At 39.7% G+C, this 18,764-nt stretch overlaps 1 protein-coding gene across 1 annotated transcript in view; it reads left to right on the plus strand.

The window, feature by feature from the left end:
* SLC9A9 (solute carrier family 9 member A9) overlaps positions 1-18,764 on the plus strand; it is a 555,669-nt gene that overhangs the window by 189,619 nt on the left and 347,286 nt on the right. The window contains exon 6 of the mRNA XM_082393417.1: positions 9,646-9,751. Within this exon, the coding sequence (XP_082249543.1) occupies positions 9,646-9,751 (106 nt within the window). The remainder of the gene's footprint in view (positions 1-9,645; positions 9,752-18,764) is intronic.

The following is an 18,764-nucleotide window of genomic DNA, read 5'->3' on the forward strand; positions in this document are numbered from 1 at the left end:
TGCCTAAGGAGCCAGGACGGCACCCCAAGTAGCAGCCTGGGTTGAGTCCCCTTGCTCTACAAAGCCTCTCAGAGGCCCCTGGGGTTGGGATTCCTTGAAAAGTGGTTTCCCTCCTTCTAGAACACAGGCAAGAAAGGACAGAAAGGACTGACCTTTTACCTGGGTACTATTAAAAAACACATTGTAGTGTTCAATGTATTATTTTGAACTGAAACAGAGACAGCTTTTTATAACAAGTGCTATCAGGTCAGTAAGTGGGCAAAGAAGTCATTGACCACAATGGGAGGACACAAGAGAGGCAGGAGCCAGTCTGATCTTCAAGGAGTTAGCCACGTGGCACATGACCTTCAAGTTTCATTCATTTGTTCACTCATTAGGTCAACAGAATTAATTGCCTGCTGCTTGCCAAAACCATCAAAGGCATCAACAAATATATAGATGAATAACCAGTGATGACCAACTTTTTATCCAAGGGGACCAATTTAAAGAAAAGTAAAAACGCTTGCAGGCTGTTTTTTGGGAGGTGTTTTTGTTTGTTTGTTTTTTAACACTGCTTTCACATAAGAAAAAGCATTTATCTGCACCTGAACTTCTGCCCGCTTATATTATTTTCCAATCCAGAAAGGATTACTGTAGAGGGCTAAAATTTCAGATATGACAAAGCTAGTTCATACTGCAGTATCTGATGTAATATAGCACCTCTGGAACTGGTTTCTTTTTCTTTCCTTGACTGACCTCGTAAACCACTGAACTGAAAAGTGTGGCTTGTCTCTTGAAATTATATCCTATAATGAGATTTTTTCATTGTAAATAAGATAAGTCACATTTTTTAACAGAAACAAAAAGTTTCTGGGTAGGTGATGATGCCATTCCTTGAGACTGGTAGTTCAAGAGCCAGAGCAGCCGATTGACAAAGGCTGGTTAGGGGACAGGGAATCTATAACACATCCATACCCAGTGCCAGGCACACAGTGATGCTTAACAAGTATTTGTTCCAGTAGAAGAACTCCAGGTGGAGTTGTCTTGGCAGTGGCTGGATATGGGAGTCTGTAGCTGAGGGAGAGGAAGAGATGGGCTGGAGACTGAGATAACTTAGTGTGGATGAGATTGCTCAGGGAGAGTTGGTAGAGTGAGAAGGGAACCGAGGAGGAGTTCCTGGGCAGCATCTGCTTGAGTTTACACAGGAGAAAGAGAAAAAGGTTTGAGTTTACACAGGAGAGAGAGAGAAAAAGAGACAAGAGGGGTTGAAGGGAAATTAGGTGAAACTTGTATCCCCAACACAAAGGAGAGCACTTGGAGAGACAAGAAGTGTCCACAGTGTCATGTCACATAGAGGGCTCAACAGTCTGGAAGCCCAGGGAGGAAGTTCTGAGAGAAAGGGAGGAGGTGAGGGGTCCTCACATATGGCATCCTGGGCCGTGGGAAGAGACTCCGAGTTCCATGCTGTATTTCCTTATTAAGTTTGGCCAGTTTTTAAGATGGTTTTTACCTTTCTTATTCTAAAAATAGTGCATGCTTATTGTAAAAAATTTATAAAATGCAAAACAAAGTTCAAAGAAGAAAAATAAAAATGGCCACGAAATGAAAAATAAAAATAATAATGCATGCTTATTTTAAAAAATTTATAAAATACAAAACAAAGTTCAAAGAAAAAAAATAAAAATTATCCTGAGAGCTGATTTATGACTTTTGGCTTGCTCGCTTTAGACTTGGCTTACCCAACTGTGCTAACTTTCCACCCTGGTTTGGAAGTCATCATTCCCACTTCAGCACCAATTCTTCACAGTGTAGGTCACATAAAATAAACAGCGGAAAATAAAGTAATCTGATGAGCTATAAAGTAATACATTCTGAGTAAATGAGTGATCTGTTGTGTGTGATGATCGTACCAAGGGTGACTCACACGGATAATTAATTAGCACAGAGGGCCCCACGCGCACAAATATTTTCAAACCCACAGCGTTCTCATCGGTCCAGGTTTTCCCTTGCTAAGCATGAGCTAAAAGATTTGTCTAAGTGACTTCTTTGCTACCCATGGTGGGGTAGGGGCAGGGAGGACTGAAGGGCCATTCTAGCTACATCCCCACTCAGTAACTCACATATTGAAAAGTCAAATGCCTGGAAGTTTAGCCATTTTGTAGTTCCTATGGTGAGAGGGTAGCAGAGTGTATTCATTTGCTAGGGCTGCTATAACAAATTACCAGAAATGTTGCAGCTTAAGACAACACAAATTTATTATTTTACAGTTCTATAGGTCAGTAGTCCAGGTCGGCTCAACTGAGGTCTCTACTCCAGGTTTCACAAGGCCAAAATCAAGGTGTTGGCTAGTTGGGCTCTTACAGGGAAGCTCTAGGAAGAATCCTCTCCCAGGGTCATTCTGTTTGTTGGCAGAATCCAGTTCCTTGCAGTTATAGGACTGAGGTTCCTGTTTCCTTGCTGGCTGAAAGCTGGGAATACCTTGGCTTCTAGAGATCTCCCTCTGACCCTTGCAAGTGAGTCCCTACATCTCAGAGTTAGCAATGGAGTGTTGAATTCTTCTCACACTTGGAATCTTCCTGACTCCCTCTTTTTTTCAGTCTCTCTTCTGCCTTGCCTTCAACTGCATCTCTGACCAGGCAAAGAAATTTCTCTGCTTTTAAGAGCCTGTGTGATTAGGTTGGACCCACCCGAATAATCCAACATAATCTGCCCATTTTAAGGGAACCTTAATTACATCTGCAAAGTCCCTTTTGCCATGTAAGGTTATATATGCACAGGTTCCAGGGGTTAGTGCATGGACATCTTTGGCGGTGGGGGGAGGGGCAGGCATTACCCAGCCTACCTCACAGAGTGATGGCATGAATGATTGGACACATGGTATGATCCCTCTCCTCCTGTCCCTTTTCCCCTCTCTCTCACACACGCCCAGTGTGGACTCTTCTCAATATTACTCTTGTTCACCCTTAGCAGCTTGTCTAAACTGCTTAGAAAGCAGGAATATGCACCCTCTAATTGAAACCTTTCTGTAACGTCCCTCAGGGTCTTGATCCACAGATTGGGCAATGATGGTATAAGATACCTGCTTGTTTCATATCTTTTTGTAGCAAGAGAAAAATTTATTTGTGAAACCCACTTATATTATGATCATGACTAACACTACCATCTTTTTTCCTACAATTGTTACATTTAATGGGTCACAGTGATATTTTTACCTTCCATTGATGACCCATCCAAGCTTTGTCTGCTTTATGGCTCCACTGAGCTTTTCTCTGAATTTATTTCATGATTTGTAGGCAAACCCTTGCCTACTGTGTTCATTTTTAAAATGGCAAAATGCTTGTCGTAATCCTGATTGGAGAACGCTTGTTGATGACAGGATGAGTCATCTTCACTCAGATATTGAGCATACTGCAAAGATTCCCCATTAAACTGCACCATGGCTCATTAAACCCCATTGGTGAGAAAACTGGGTCTTATTTTAAATGTTTATGTTCTGTGCTAATGTTAAATTTAGAATATTTCTGTTGCAGGTACCTTTGGGAAAAATGTTAAAGCACCAGCTAAAGTGCCAACAGATTTCAGCCCATAAGTTCCCAAATACGGAATCTGGGAAACATCCCCCCGACCCCTGTATTTATTCTCAGGTTTCTCCCTTCCTAATCTTTAAATATCTTTTTTTTCTTAATACCAAACCTTGTGATCTTCTGATTACCTTTTTATATTCTCAGTAACTGCTAAGGACTGTACTCCTGGTTTTAAAGCAAAAGAGGAAGTAGATTATTCTGGAACAACATTCAGCCATGTTTGAAGTCAAGGAAAGGACGTATGATTGTCAGTGTTTTTATTATTCATATATTGAAGAAATAATCTCTGTCCACAAAGCACTTACATTGCAAAAACGGACTTAAACAAACAGAAACACTCATGACAGAACTGTGATTCCAGAAATGTGCCAGTGGAATTAATATGAAAAGAATAATTTTCCTCATGTGGGAGTTTTAGAAATCCTCTACATATATGCCAGAAGAATCAGCTGGTTATAGTGTGGCAAAAGATATTAAGATCTAGGAAGGCTTTCTCAACAGGAATCCAACAAGAGAGTTAAATTCTACAGAAAATGATTTGAGCAACTATTTTCTCATTTCTCTCAAAGATGATGCTTAGCCAGTATCATTCTGGCTGCATAGGATGTAAATTAATTCATTACATACAACAAATGCCTTTGGACAATGGTTCTCAAGCTTTTTGGTGTCACAACCACTTTACAGTTCTTCAAAATTAGGAAAGACCTCAAGGAGCTTTTTGTTTATGGGTGTTACATCTATCAATTCTTGCCATGTTAGAACTTTAAATTTTTTTTAACATATTTTCATTGATCTATTTAAAATAGCCATCATAAACCATTTATAAGCTAAATGACAATTTTTATAAAAATAAATTTATTTCCAAAACAAAAAAAATTTACTGAGAAGAGTGACATTGTTTTACATCTTTTCAAATCTCCTTAATGTGTGGTGTAGTAGAAGACAGCTGGATTCTCACATCTGTTTCTGCATTCAGTTGCACTCGCACACATCATACAGCTTCTGGAAATTTCCACCGTACACAGATGACATAATAAGAATGAAAAACTCAAGTGACATTATCATATTATTCTGAAAATGGTTTTGACCTTGGGGATCTTCCTGGATAGGTCTCAGGAACTCCCAAAGGACCCTGGACCATACTTTGAAACCATTGCCTTGGGGCATTAGGGCTTGTTTCTCCCAAGAATCCCTGGTGAAGAGGGCTGCAATAGTGTGCTTGCATATGGTATTTTCTTCACTACTAACTTGGTACCAAAATAACATATCATATTGATGGCCAAAATAAAATTGCAGTGTTTTAGGGTTAAATCATCCATGATGATTTGTGTAACTTCTGATTTAGAATAACCTCAAAGAAGTAAATCTAGTGGTTAGCTTTCTAGATCTGGCATAGTTTCTCTGACTTATTTCAGAAGGGTTAGGTTTTCTAGTTGTAATTCTAGGATATGATTAGCAAAGCTTGACTGGCAAAACCAGTACATGCACTGATTCTGCTGCCAAGGCTTCACTGAGAAGGTTTAGGCTCAAAATAATTCCAGTATTCGAGCCTAGGATGCCTCAGCTTTTTTGGAAGCCTCTCCTTGAAATCTCACTCTGTATAGTATTTCAGAAAAGTGGGAAGAGTTACAGGAGAATTTCTTCTGTAGGAATTACAGGAGTAAAAAAAAAATCCCACATTTTCCCAATAATCACTTGTGGAAATGCAAAAATGCTACCTTATTTTTGAGACTACCAGGGTTCTCCACCTGTCAGGCCTGACATGGTTCAGCTGCACAAGCCAGAGACATTTTTGATTCTCCATGTGTCAGGGACAAGTGTCATACATACTGATTTGCACAGAAAACCACAGAGAGCACTCTCCAGGGAAAGTCAGCATTTTGACAAGGCTCAGTGATGACTTAGAGCAACAGGGGTAGGAACTATTGTGTGATGTTGTCCATAGACCCATATCATTTGAAATTTAAATTCCTTGTAAAACACCAAGAAAATATGGGTCAGAGAGCTGCTAATGGAGATTCTAGGGAAGGGACTGTCACTAAATCACCCTAAAGACTTAAAAGTGACTGAAAGAGCATTAGGAAAGAGGTCAGTTCACAAGCTAGCAGTAAAAAAAAAAAAAGCAAAACATCATTTAAGAGTCAGCACATTGAGGTACTGATGGGGTCAGCCAGTCATTATCTGAATTTTTATCTCCAGGTATGGTTATTACATTTGAGATGAGAAAATAGTTTCAGTGCTTTAAAGGGGTTCCCCTCTTTTTCCTCCCTCTTCAACTTCTCTTTCCGCTTATTCTTCTCAATCTGTGGTTTAGAAATGGAAGAGAAAGCCTCGCTTGGCTTTCTGCTCCATGGGCTTCCCTTTATCACCAGCTTCTCAGAAGTGCCATCCACACCACCGCCTCATTCATTCCCCCAAGACCCCTCGCTGTTTGATTGCTGAAACTATTTTCTCAGATATCTCCAGTGAGTCAGTGGCATTTCTCAACCATCCACTGCTCTTACCTGGGGGTAGTTGTGTGTGTTTGTGTGTGTGTGTGTATGTGTGTTTGAGCATAAAGTTATGTATGCTTGCATTCCTTACTACCAATTTGGGAGACAAAGCGGATATTTCTCCAGCTAAAAAGTCAAGTAGAAAGAGGATGTGTTGGGGAGGGGCCCCGAGCCCCAAGCGGAGCTTTCAACCCACCACTAAGCGATGAGTACAACCACAGCATGACAAAGGCAAATATGACTAAATCCCCTGATAAAATCAGAGGCTTAAGAAAGTGGATTGTGTCTTCTCCCCTTCTTATCCACATGGGGTCTAGAATGTTCTCCTCATACTGTCACGAGAAGGCTCATCTAACTAGGCATTGCTTTTCAGCCCAGCCTCGGGCCTAGGTTGTCCTTACAAACCCAGCAACGCGTGGGCAGAGCTGGTGTGAGCATGTCCACAGCTGTTCCAAGAGCTTCTCTCCTGGGAAGGTGCCACAGAGTCTTGGACATTGTGTGTGAGATTGAGCCCTGCCAGTGAGCTAATTAAATGTGTTTTTTAAAAGCTCTAAGCTTAGCAGCGAGAGTGGGCGGCTAATTTCCTGACTCACCTATTCAACTCATTTGTGGTCCCAGCAAATACTCCCTCTTGTAGGACACACTGCCTGGCTCTATTTCCAAGCCGTTCCATTTCTTCACAGGGTAAATAGGAATGCACAAAGTAATAGCTTTCTGTCTTGTGTGGGATAACGTTTATGAAGTGGAGTTCAGTTCTTTGTGCAAAAGGAATTGTGGGAATGTCAGAACAGTTTTGAACAAAACTGTATATTCAATTACAAGCCTTTCCCTCCTAAGGCCCAGAGCTCTCACTGGAAAGGTGCAGAGTCCATCCCAGCCCAGGGTGGACTTCGTAACTGGGGATGTGGGGAAAGAAACCCTGGGCCTTACATCCCTATTCGTGAGCCCAGGAAACCTGTGTGTCTGGGAGTGCAGACAAGCTGCAAGTCATCTTCAAAGCTTGGAAAATCAACAATCACAATAAAACAACAGCCGATGTTCAATAGAGCTTCCATGATAGAATTTTCTAATTTAAAAATTACTTTTATTCCACAAAATCCTAGCAAAAGGAAAATGTTGCTAATTAAAACCCCCAATGGAAGTCTCTTTGTTTTGATTAGATGCTGGGTCTTGACTAACCTACTAGGAGACAGAGGTTACTTAGCAGAGGTAATTGTTAGCCCCTCCTACGACCGCCTGCAAAGGCTAAGAGTGGTGGCAAATGTGAACAGCTACATGCTAGTAAAGAGGACATCTCTGCCATTCTGCCTATCGTGATTAAGGATCTACTCAGCTAGAATAATGAAATTGACTCTATGCCTAGTAAAATGGGAGCCAGCTAATTGTCATGCCAATTCATGACATTTTATATCTGTTGTCTCTTTACCTCAAAGCTAGTTGTTGACTTCAATACTCCTTTCCCTAGGATAATTTTTAGTAAATAAAACTCTATGCATGATGAATATGGTTTTCAGCCAACTTGTTCATGCTTAGGGTCAGGTTTGGCAAATATCCCACGCATATATTTCATGCTTCTTTTTCTCCATGTACCCCTTAGCTGTAAGTGTTCCCCAAGGATCTCTCATGAACTCTCTTCTCTTTCTATATACTTTGCCCAGGCAATCTCAGCCACTCCTGTGGCTTTATGTTCCATCTACATGCTTATAACACTTAAAATCTTTCTTCTGCTTTAACTCTGTCCAACTCAGCTTACAGCCTTTTATTTCCAGCTTTCTTATTGAAATTTCCATTGGAAATTCTACCTGGCTATTTAAGTCAACATGTCAAAAACCAAACTTACAAAATGCCCCTGTCTACAAACTAATTTCTCTTATGCAGCCCATCTACCAACTGCCCAGGGTTGAAACCAAGATCACTCCTTGCTGTCTCTCAAGCACCAAGACCCACCAATTCTCCATCCCAAATATCTTGTGGGTATTGTCACCTCTGCTCTATCCTCCCTGACATTATCTTTTATTCATTCACTTACTAAAGGCTTGCTATATTCTAGCACCGTGCTAAGGGCTAGTGACACAGAGGGAAGATGAGAGCCAACGAGTAAGTAAAGTACAAAGCACGGTGGTCATTGACCTATGAGAACCCAGGGTGGTGGATGTTCAGGGCAGAGCAGGATGTGAAAGAGTTTAGGAGACTGAATCTAGGACTCTTCCTGTCTTGGTACAACTCATCTCTTGCCAGAACATTTGGGAAAGCTTCTAGCCACATGTCCATTCTGCCCTCTGCCCTGCTGCCTGAACTTAATTTCCAAAGTTTAAATCAGATTGTGTCACTGTCTGACTAAAACCCTTCCATTATGGCAGGACAAGTGCCAAACTTCTTGATTCTACTTACAAAACAGTCCAACTCAGCTTTTTATCCCCCCAGCACTCTTTTATACAACACAGTTACTAACCTCACGGCCCATGAAATAGGAAAAGAAAGAGCAGAAATGAAAATGCCCACCCTGCCTCAAAAATTTACCATCAGTGTCATGTTCAACCACCCTCTTTTCCCCTTTGGTAGTCAACTCAATGGATCATTTTCCTAATGATTACTGTTCACACTTTGCATGACTGTTTCAAGTATCAAGACACTGAATAGTTTTGATGGCCACAGCTAATCAGTGTGTGATTATTTACTGCCTGGTGTACTCCCAAAGCCTCCATACAGACATGAGGTATATAGTAGCCATGCAGCAGGCTGCCAAAAATGAATCCTCAGGTCTTGCTTTTAGGAGCATTGAGTCCATCTTTATAGATGAGTGTGATCTCGAGAGAATGGGAACCAGGTGCCGACTACCTCTCCCTTCACAGGAATAAGTCGCTGCAACAACATTCATTCATTCATTCACTTAGTCGTTCACGCATCAAACATTTATTGAGCGTTTGCCAAGAGCTCACAGTCTCTTCTGTGATATGTTCTGCGATCCCAAATTCTGGGATCAAAAAGGAGTGACCCAGGTCTTTGCTGAGGGATCAGGGGGGTGGAGGGGAAATTTGAAAGGCTTTCAAAGATTGAATAAAGGTTTTTTGTTTTGTTTTGTTTTGGGTTTTTTTGGAGCAAGAAGTGTGTGTGTGTGTGCATGTGTGTTTGTCTGTGTTTACGTATTTAAGGAAGGAGGGGAACAGTGGCACTTGGATGGGAAACAAATAGCTGCTCTAGTAAAGTGAATCAAAATGCCAAGGTAATTAAAAAATGACACATGTTTGGGAAATTATGGCAAGTTCCTTGTGGCTTGAGGGAGGCAGCAAAGGGTGGTTGGGGGGTGGGAGTGGTGCAGACAGAAATGCTGGAAGGTAAAGAGTGTGAAGATTATAGAAGACTTGTACCAAGGAGCTCAGACTTTCTCTGTAAGCAGTGGGGAGCCCAGAGAAATCTCTAAGCAGGGGAGTGAACAGTCAGATTGTTTTTTGATTAAAGGTTCGGTGCGTGTATAGTGATGGATTTGAGAAGATGAACATTTAATGAGTGCTTTATACAGGTGACCACAACCAAGGACAAGTCCATGGCTACGTCCCAGCTAACTCTGCATATCTGTGTGTCTTCCCTAGTGACGGTGTTGGCCATTTTCCATGAACTGCATGTCGACCCCGACCTGTACACACTCTTGTTTGGGGAGAGTGTGTTGAATGATGCAGTTGCCATAGTCCTTACATAGTAAGTACCAGAATTTGGCCTGTGCTTCTTTGACCGTGTAAAATATGCTTCCACTTGGTGATAATTCCTAGTGGCTTTAATAGTATCTTCTCTGTTATGTCATAGAGATACAGTCAATTTCTAACTTTTAAGGAATTATTATCACAGAAGAGGTCCAAGAATAGGAACATTTCATTAGCCACTTAATTTCTAACACCATTAATAAACTTCATGTTTCCAGCTTATTACAAGATACTACTCAAAGGGTAACATTTTTTTTCTCGGTATATGTATATAGCTGATTCACTTAGGCTTCCTAAAATGCACATAAATAAGCTTTCTTCATTTCAAATCAATATCATTTAATTTTTTTCCTTAAGTCACTTTCCAGACAATAGACCAATAGAAACCGTTGTATTTATACTAATTTTGGCAAATTGGAGATAGAAGTTGAGAGTCGGAATATTCTTTATTTATCAGTGCAAATGTAACACGGTATAGGAACACACACATTTTAAAATCATCACGTGACAAGTAAAAATGATGGAGCTTCGTCTGCTAAGAGTTAATGTAATTTTCCCTTCATCCTGGAAGAATTTTCTTTTCCAGATGAGAACTAGTACTCTTTCTTCACCTCCCCTTTAGATGCTTACCATTTATATTTAATAAGTGACACTTTGGTGGCTTTCACTATGTCAGAGGTCTCTTCTTGGTTTTAGATTAAGACCAACATTTTGGGCAACAGTCAAATACCCTAAAGGAAGGTAGCTATCTAATAATTAAATGTGACAACAAGATTCAATTCAGGGTGTTAATTACTTCAAATGCATTTGAAAATGTATCGCAAAGTAACAAAGGATTTTTAAAAGTCAGATCGCCCAGAGGGGAGTAAGAAGCAACAGAGCCGCACTATTCTTTTTTTCTGCCAGCTGACCTTTCTTAAGGCTGCCACCCCAAAGTTACCACTGAATTCAGCAACTTTCAAGAAAGAGTCTCCAAAAAAACTTATATTTTACCTGGCTACTGAGAAGTGCCTCTCCTGCATTAAAGGAAAATACCAGTGAGTGCAAATTAAGAGCAAAAGCCATGGCAGGTTCACAAATGCCAAAGGATGCTTTTAAAGAAACACCAAGAACAATTAATTAAAACATCAGGGATCTTTGTCCAAGATATACTAGTATTAAAGGAACATTTGGAGGAAAAATTTTTAAAAATCTGCTGAGTCCCTCATCTTCACTTCCTGAGCTGCCATGTTGTAAAAAGGCCAAGCAAAGCAAAACGACTAAAGCACAAATGAGCCTTGGGAAAGAATCATGCAGCTACAGCCAAGGAAAGGTTTGGCCTTTCTGCTTTCAGCACTACCATGCACAGTAGTTTTCCATTAAAAATGCAGACTCCAAGGATGAATGTTGACACTGTTGAGCACAAGCCTGGGGGGCATTTGAAACAGTGCATTTACGATCTCCTCGGGTCAATATGTGGTTGTTACTGGTAGCGCCTTTTCTACTCCCCTACCCGTGCGTTGCATGTCTTAAGAAAATGTGTTTCCCACCATGGCAAGGTCCTTTCCTTTCTAGGCACCAGACACTTGCCAGTCTAGCTGAAATCTTGTGCTTCCCAGCTTTGGCATTTCAGGTATTGTGCAGAGTGACTCCAGTGAGTTTCAACATTAAAATAAAGATAATTCTAAATTAGGAATACCTGACACAGAAAGTTCCACACATTCACACCTGCAAGCTCGTTCTTCCACCTGGTGCATTTGGACTCCACCAGCCTCTTCCAGCAGCTCTACTTAGCGTTAATGTACAGCTGTCCCTTTGTCTCCACAGGGAATGGGTTCCAGGCCCCCTGTGGATACCAAAATCCACAGGTGCTCAAGTCCCTTATATGAAATGGCATAGTACAGTCAGCCCTCTCTATCCGTGGGCTCCATGTCTGCTGAGTCAACTAACTAACCTCAGATTGTTCGATGAGGAACCCGCGGATACGGAGGGCCTCCTGTAACTAGGTTACCCTGGGTCTACACTCTCTGTCCGCCTGTGCCGTCTGTTGACCACTTCTTCTTTCACCTTACACAATCCTCCATGTGTTTTACTCTTCACTTTTCTCACTCGCTTCTTAAACTTAGTTTACAGCACATATGACAATCTCTTTTTTTTTTAACATCTTTATTGGAGTATAATTGCTTTACAATAGTGTGTTAGCTTCTGCTGTATAACAAAGTGAATCAGCTATACATATACATGTATCCCCATATCTCCTCCCTTTTACGTCTCCCTCCCACACTCCCTATCCCACCCCTCTAGGTGGTCACAAAGCACCGAGCTGATCTCCCTGTGCGATGCGACAATCTCTTTTTATACATCTACTTACACACACATTCCCTCTCCTTTAATGCTGCATCCCCACCCTCTGTCTTCCAACTATCTTCTAGTTCCCATGGAAGAACCCTATTTAACAGTTTTCCAATACTTTCAGACCAGGAGTTCAAACATTTGTCTCTCCATTTTTCTCTTCCTTCACTCTAACTTCGCAGAGTAGCCAGACACATCTCTCTGGCTTGTAGCCTCACGCCTTTCTTCACAGGCGCAAAGCTCTCTCTTCCCAGCTCCTGCTTCTGCCCCATCAAGTCTTTCACCCTGTACCTCAGTATCCTCCTTTGGGAACCACTAGCCCACTTGCTAAGTCCCTCCTCCACCTCTGTATGTGCCTCCATCGATTCCTTGCCAGCTCAGCCATGCAATCTTGGGTTTACACGTATATTTGCTTTTCTAGATAGTAACTTTCTGAAGATGGAGACTTTGCACTTGAAACGTGCATTAAAAGAGCAAATGAAAACCTCCTTTGTATTTTCCCTTTCTCAGTTCCATCTTTGTGTGGTTTTGAAGTTCAAGAATAGAGGTAGAGCTTTTATTGTACCATGGAAAGGAAAAGACACATTTTGATGTGAAATCAAGTACAGTAAATGACCTAAATCATCAGCCACTATGACCTTGGCAGTGACTCCAGAGCCTCTTTGGAATAACCACACACTTTCATTTGTCTTTCCATCTTCTACAAGTAAATCTCCTTGCTTAAGAACCATCCTCTTAGTATTTATAAAAGTTTTATTGTTAGTTTTTTGACAGTAATGTGCTCTAGTATTTCTCATTCAAATACAAAGTAATTTAGCCACATTTTAGATTAAATCAGCTTTTCTGTGCTAATCTAAGAAGCGAGTAACTAATTACAATACTTTTTCTTAGGTTAAATGTGCTCTGAATTTCAGACAACTAATTTATAATTGAATTTGATGACCACAACTCTTGTACACAGCGGCACGTGGTGGGTGGTGTCCCTAACGCTTAAAATGATCCAGAATTATCTTAAGATAAAAGCAACTTTATTTTACAAAAAGTTTTGAAATTAGCTTTTCTCTGATCCATGCTATTATTTCAAGTATATAGGGAATGTCATACCCAAATACGTATGCGTATTGGCTCATGAATGAATTCCATGTGATGGATTTGCATTTCTAAAGATTGTGTTGTAGACTGTGAAGGAAGGCAAAAGATATAATGAAGACATCTTGAAAGGTGTGTGTTTTTGAATCCTGAACAAAGACATTACTTTCAGAGGCACCATGGTAGGGTAGAAAGAGCCCTAGGTTTAAGTCAAAAGTGGTGGTGTCAGGATTGTCACGAATTAACTGTACAATTATTACAGTTGACATGAAATCAACCCAAACGGGAGTAAACACAAGGGGAGTCTGTGTTGGCTGATGTAACTGAACTGCAGGAGTAGAAATCGCTCAGGAAAGGATCCAGTGAAATGAGCTGAGCTCTCACGTCGCTCAGCTTCTTCAGGGTTATCTCCCTTACCCGGTCACTAGATAGCTGCCAGCGAGTCCCAGGGCTGCATCTTTCTTCAGGAGGATAGAGCAAGAATCTTTGTCCCATTATTCCCAACATAAATCTTAGTACACCTTATAGATTCTGATGCCATTCCAGACCCACTTGTGGCCAGGGAAATGTGCTTCATTTACTGTCTCAGGTCTAAGTCACATCGTTCATGAATTCAGGGCAGTAATTGGTTTTACTTAGAAGCACATGAACTGAGACTGGGGAAAGATGGGATTATTGCTCAGAGTAATACTGCCACAAGAAAGGAAAAGTGGACGCTGGTCAGAACCAAAACAAAACAAAACAAAACCTAAAAGACCACGACAGTGACTTCATATGGCCATAAACTCTTCATGCTTGTTTCCTCACCTATAATATGTAAGAATAGTTGTTCTGTATACGTTACAAAATTATTCTGGGCAATAAATAAAGCAATATATTTGGAAAGGCTCTATAATCTATATAATCTACATAATCTATGCTTATAAATGTATATATACTTATTATAATTTATATAGTCACGTATATCAATATCTTTCATTGTACTTACACAGATCTCTCTGGTTTCATTGTTAGGACTAAAGATAGACCTGCTTCTAGTGAAGCATTCCTTCATAAATATGGCATTTTATGATCCAAGGAATAGAGAGAATAACCATTTTTACATGTGATTTCCCCCATTAGGAATGAACCACTTAGTTAAGGTACACTGTCTAAAGAACTAGAGGTTGAAGTATATTACTTAAAGTTATACACGTACTCACAACCAAGATTGATATTACTTGTGGAAGGTAATTGGAGGAGGAGAGAGAGAAAGGCAGGGCTAAGTTACCTAAAATGTCACATCTCTCACAGTAAGAAATCAATATATATGTGTGGAGTTGATAAATCAAGAAATGGAAGCATATACATATTATTTAGAGTCATGGGGCAGCCATCGGAAGAACTAAAACCATAAATGGTTAAAAGGAGATAATTTTGCTATTGTAGGACCATGACAAAGGGGGAAAAGATAATTTAACTCTTTGTGTCCTTTCATACTGTCTGAATGCTTGTATGTGTTTGAATTATATTTATATAAAACATTCTTCAGGTGATCAAATATCAAAATAAAAGCCAATTTATTTGATGAGAATAGAGTCAAGCAATCCTAGCAGGCAAAATTCACTACAAATAAAATTAAATGACAAAGGATAAACCAAGGAAAGCAGTTTCAACACACATATTGATAGGTTAATAGTCTTTATAATATATATAATGATTGTTAATCTTTTTAATATACCAAATGCATATTAGTTATGTTACCTGAGGCAAATTACTTTCTGTGCACCAGATGTGTCATTTATAAAATAGGGGTGGTAACAGCACTTATCTCGTTGGGTGGGATTAAACATAAAGCTCCTGGAACAGGGCCTGGCTCATAACACTCAATAAACATTAGATACTTGCTGCTGATATTACTTCTGTTATAAAAGACCAATAAAGAAAAGGGAAGCATAATAGAAAAATGGACAAAGGATATAAATAATGAACAAGAGAAGAAACAAAAATGGCTGATGCTCCACTAAATAAGATCGCCTTCACTAGTAATAAAACAAATTACGTATCATTTTTTGCCTAGTGAATCTTCAAATTTTCAGAACTCAAAAAAGAACAATCATAACTTGGGGCAAATTGGAGTTTGGGAGAATGGGAACCCTCCCACATTACTGAGCAAAAAGAGAAAAGTGATAGAACTTTTACAGAGGCAATTTGGCAATATTTACAGTCATTAGATTTTGTGAATCCTTTCATCCATTTATTTTATTTCTGGAAATTTATCCTAAGAAGCAGTTAAGGACATGCGCAGAAATTTCTCCATGAAGATGAATGCATTGATTTGAACAAAAAGTTGTACATAAGTTACTAGTTGGTTGAGTAAGTTATAATATATTAAGATCATGAAATCCTATGCAGACATTTGAAAGATGATAGAAAAAGAGTGTTGATGTTAAAAGATATTCACAATATATCTTTTAAGAAAATAGGAAAAATTTTAAATGATGTATACTCTAAGATCTATTTTGGTTAAAAAAAAATCACAGCCAAATTCATGTGTATGTATGCATGTGGGTATATAATTAGAACACATTATTATTTATATACAAAATCAGAGCGTTAGGTGGGATCATAGGTGATTTTTATTTTCTCCTCTTTGCTTGTATATATGTATTGGAAATAGATTAAACTACTTATGATCGACTCTGGTCCAAAGAATCCCCCGTTAACATACTTGATAATTGGCAATCTTCATTTAAATGCAGATTCTACAGAGGTTTAAGTTTGAAATTTTTTTCTACCCATGAAAGAGAAGAAAGAGGATGATGATTTGTTCTCAGCCATTTATCTGCAAAACTGAAATATTGCCAGTACTGTACTGAAACATCTTCTTGTAAAGTAATTCCACAGTATACAAATGGCTCCAGATTTTCTTAGAGATAAAATAAGAACCTCATTAAACAGCTGGCTCTTGGATGATAATAAATACATACTAGGTGCCTTTATTTTCTGTCAAGCAAATGCTTACAAGGAAATTTAATATAGATTATTGAAAGAGATGGAGAAATGGACACCATTCTCTCTTTTTAAATAAGAGTGTTATGCTGCTTAGAGGCTCTTACTAGAAAATGTCATTTCAAGTGTGATTCTGGTGAATGCTTGGCACTTAAGAGTGAGTGACATTTTGAAAGACCACATTTCTTATAGTCCATGCATCTTAAGGGAAATTTAACATGGAAATGAATGGGATGGCTGTGAGACTCCAAGTACCATGCGACTAACAGGAACCTTGAGATGTCATCCAGCCATTTGACAAAAATGTACTGAGGACCTGTATGTGCCCGACTCTATGCCGAGCGTTGGTAATGTAGATGGAGGGACACAGTCACTCATCCCTACTCTCAACAGTTCTTCACCGAAAGAGGCAAACGGTAGCTAAAGCAGGATTTAATATGTGCAACAAAAACTTGCTCTATAAATTATCCCAGAAAATAGCTATGTAGGGATTGGCTCTAAACATATATCATTAAGGAAATCTATTCTTTCTCTTGGTACCATCATCTCTAGGTACATTACAAGCTCCTTGAACGAAAGATATACTTTACTCCATCCGCCATGACATGCAGCTAATTATCTGGAAGTTTCTCAACCTTTCAAACACAGGTGGGGACATCTTACTAATCCTCTCATTAAAATCCATTCCAGAGGATGGATGTTTAATATTCTTCATACTGCTTCTTCTAAATCTATGAAACGCCTTATTAGTTATGCTCACTAGTGCTACTTCTTCTCCCATTTTACCCATAGCTGTAAACATAGGGTGATAAGGAGATGTCTCCTTTTGATGAGAATGAACCAAAACTGTTATTACCACCGGAAAGTATAATATTTCTCATGAATCTGCTTAACTTAAAAACAAATTTCTTATATCTTGACACATCTTTCTGAGGGTAAGTCACTTTGATATTTGCCTTGGAAACTGATAATCACCATAAAATACATATATTTTGATGCCTGTCTAGATACTGCTGGGATACATAATTAGAAAAAAAAAAAATTATGGTCCTTTTTGCTTAAGGACTCCTTGCCCTAACAGTCAATTCCATGCCAACTTCATTTTTTAGACACCAGGTGGCACCACCTAGCAGGAATGGGACAGCGTCCTGGCATCTTTAAGAAGCTACTGGGAGGCAAAGCTCAGCTGACCTCCAGCATAACTCAGAACGCCCAGTGTTTGCTGCCCACACCCCTGCCTGCTGCTGTGGCCTTGTTTGCTTTTCCTTATTCCTGATGCCTGGTTCCTGTTTCCTGGCTATGACTCTGGCATCTCCCCTACCCTATCTTTTAATGTCCCTGTTCAGATTACTGGGAATTGACATTGACTTTATCCTGTGACTCCAATCCCTTGCCTCTCAGATTAGATCTGATGTTTACTCACTGCTTCTCAGGAACTCAGAACTTGCTTTGCTTCATGTCAAACCACGCACTACAGACTGAACTACCAAAAATAAATAAATAAAAGAAATCCATATTGGGACTTCCCTGGTGGTGCAGTAGTTAAAAATCCACCTGCCAATGTAGGGGACACGGGTTTGAGCCCTGGTTGGGGAAGATCCCACATGCTGCTGAGCAACTAAGCCCATGCACCACAACTACTGAGCCTGCGCTCTAGAGCCCGCGAGCCACAACTACTGAAGCCCACACGCCTAGAGCCCGTGTTCCACAACAGGGAAGCCACAGCAATGAGAAGCCCACGCACCACAATGAAGAGTAGCCCCCGCTCGCCACAAATAGAGAAAAGCCCGTGTGCAGCAATGAAGACCCAATGCAGCCAAAAAATAAATAAATCAATAAATAAACTTAATAAATAAATTAATTAAAATTTTTTAAAAAAGAAAAAAATAAGAAATCCATATTGATGGTTTCTTATCTCAATTCCATTTATGCTTTAATTTATTGGTGTATAAGTCAGATGTAAGTGCCAGAAACCCAATTCAAGTTAGCTTAAGCAAAAGGAATCCACTGGCCTATTTAACACGAGTTGGGCTGACTCTGGGCATGCCAGGATTTAGGGATTCAAATGTGGTTGTCCATTCTTTCTTTTTCTTTCTTGGCTCTGATTCCTTCTGAGTGCTAGTGTCATTCTTTCCTAGTACAGACAGATGATTGCACAGATAGATGACTACGAAGTAGGAGAGAGTGACTTATGGCATCTCCAGGCTTATATTTTTCTAGTTCAAAATAACACTTAATTCTCCCAATATTTGCATATCAGCCACAGAGAAGGACTCCTATTGGCTCTGCTTGTATCAGAAGGTCACCTCTAGGCCAATCACATAGTACTCTATGGAAATTAAACATGGTGATTGGACAGATCTGATTGATATCCCCATCCTTGTGGCCAGTGGCATGGAATCTAGTATTAGAAGAAAGTGATTGGAAGTCAAGTTTAATCCCAGAACAACAACTACCATATTTCACAATAATGGAATGTTCAGAAAATAATGAATTGAAATGAAGCACATAGGCCCTATGCCTTTACAAACTTTAAAAAATGCTTTATCTATTTTTGTTTTTATTTCCGTTTCTCTAGGACATGTATACACTACCAAATG

The sequence above is a fragment of the Balaenoptera borealis genome (assembly GCF_965194805.1).
Source record: "Balaenoptera borealis genome assembly, chromosome: 5".
Taxonomy (NCBI): Eukaryota; Metazoa; Chordata; class Mammalia; order Artiodactyla; family Balaenopteridae; genus Balaenoptera; species Balaenoptera borealis.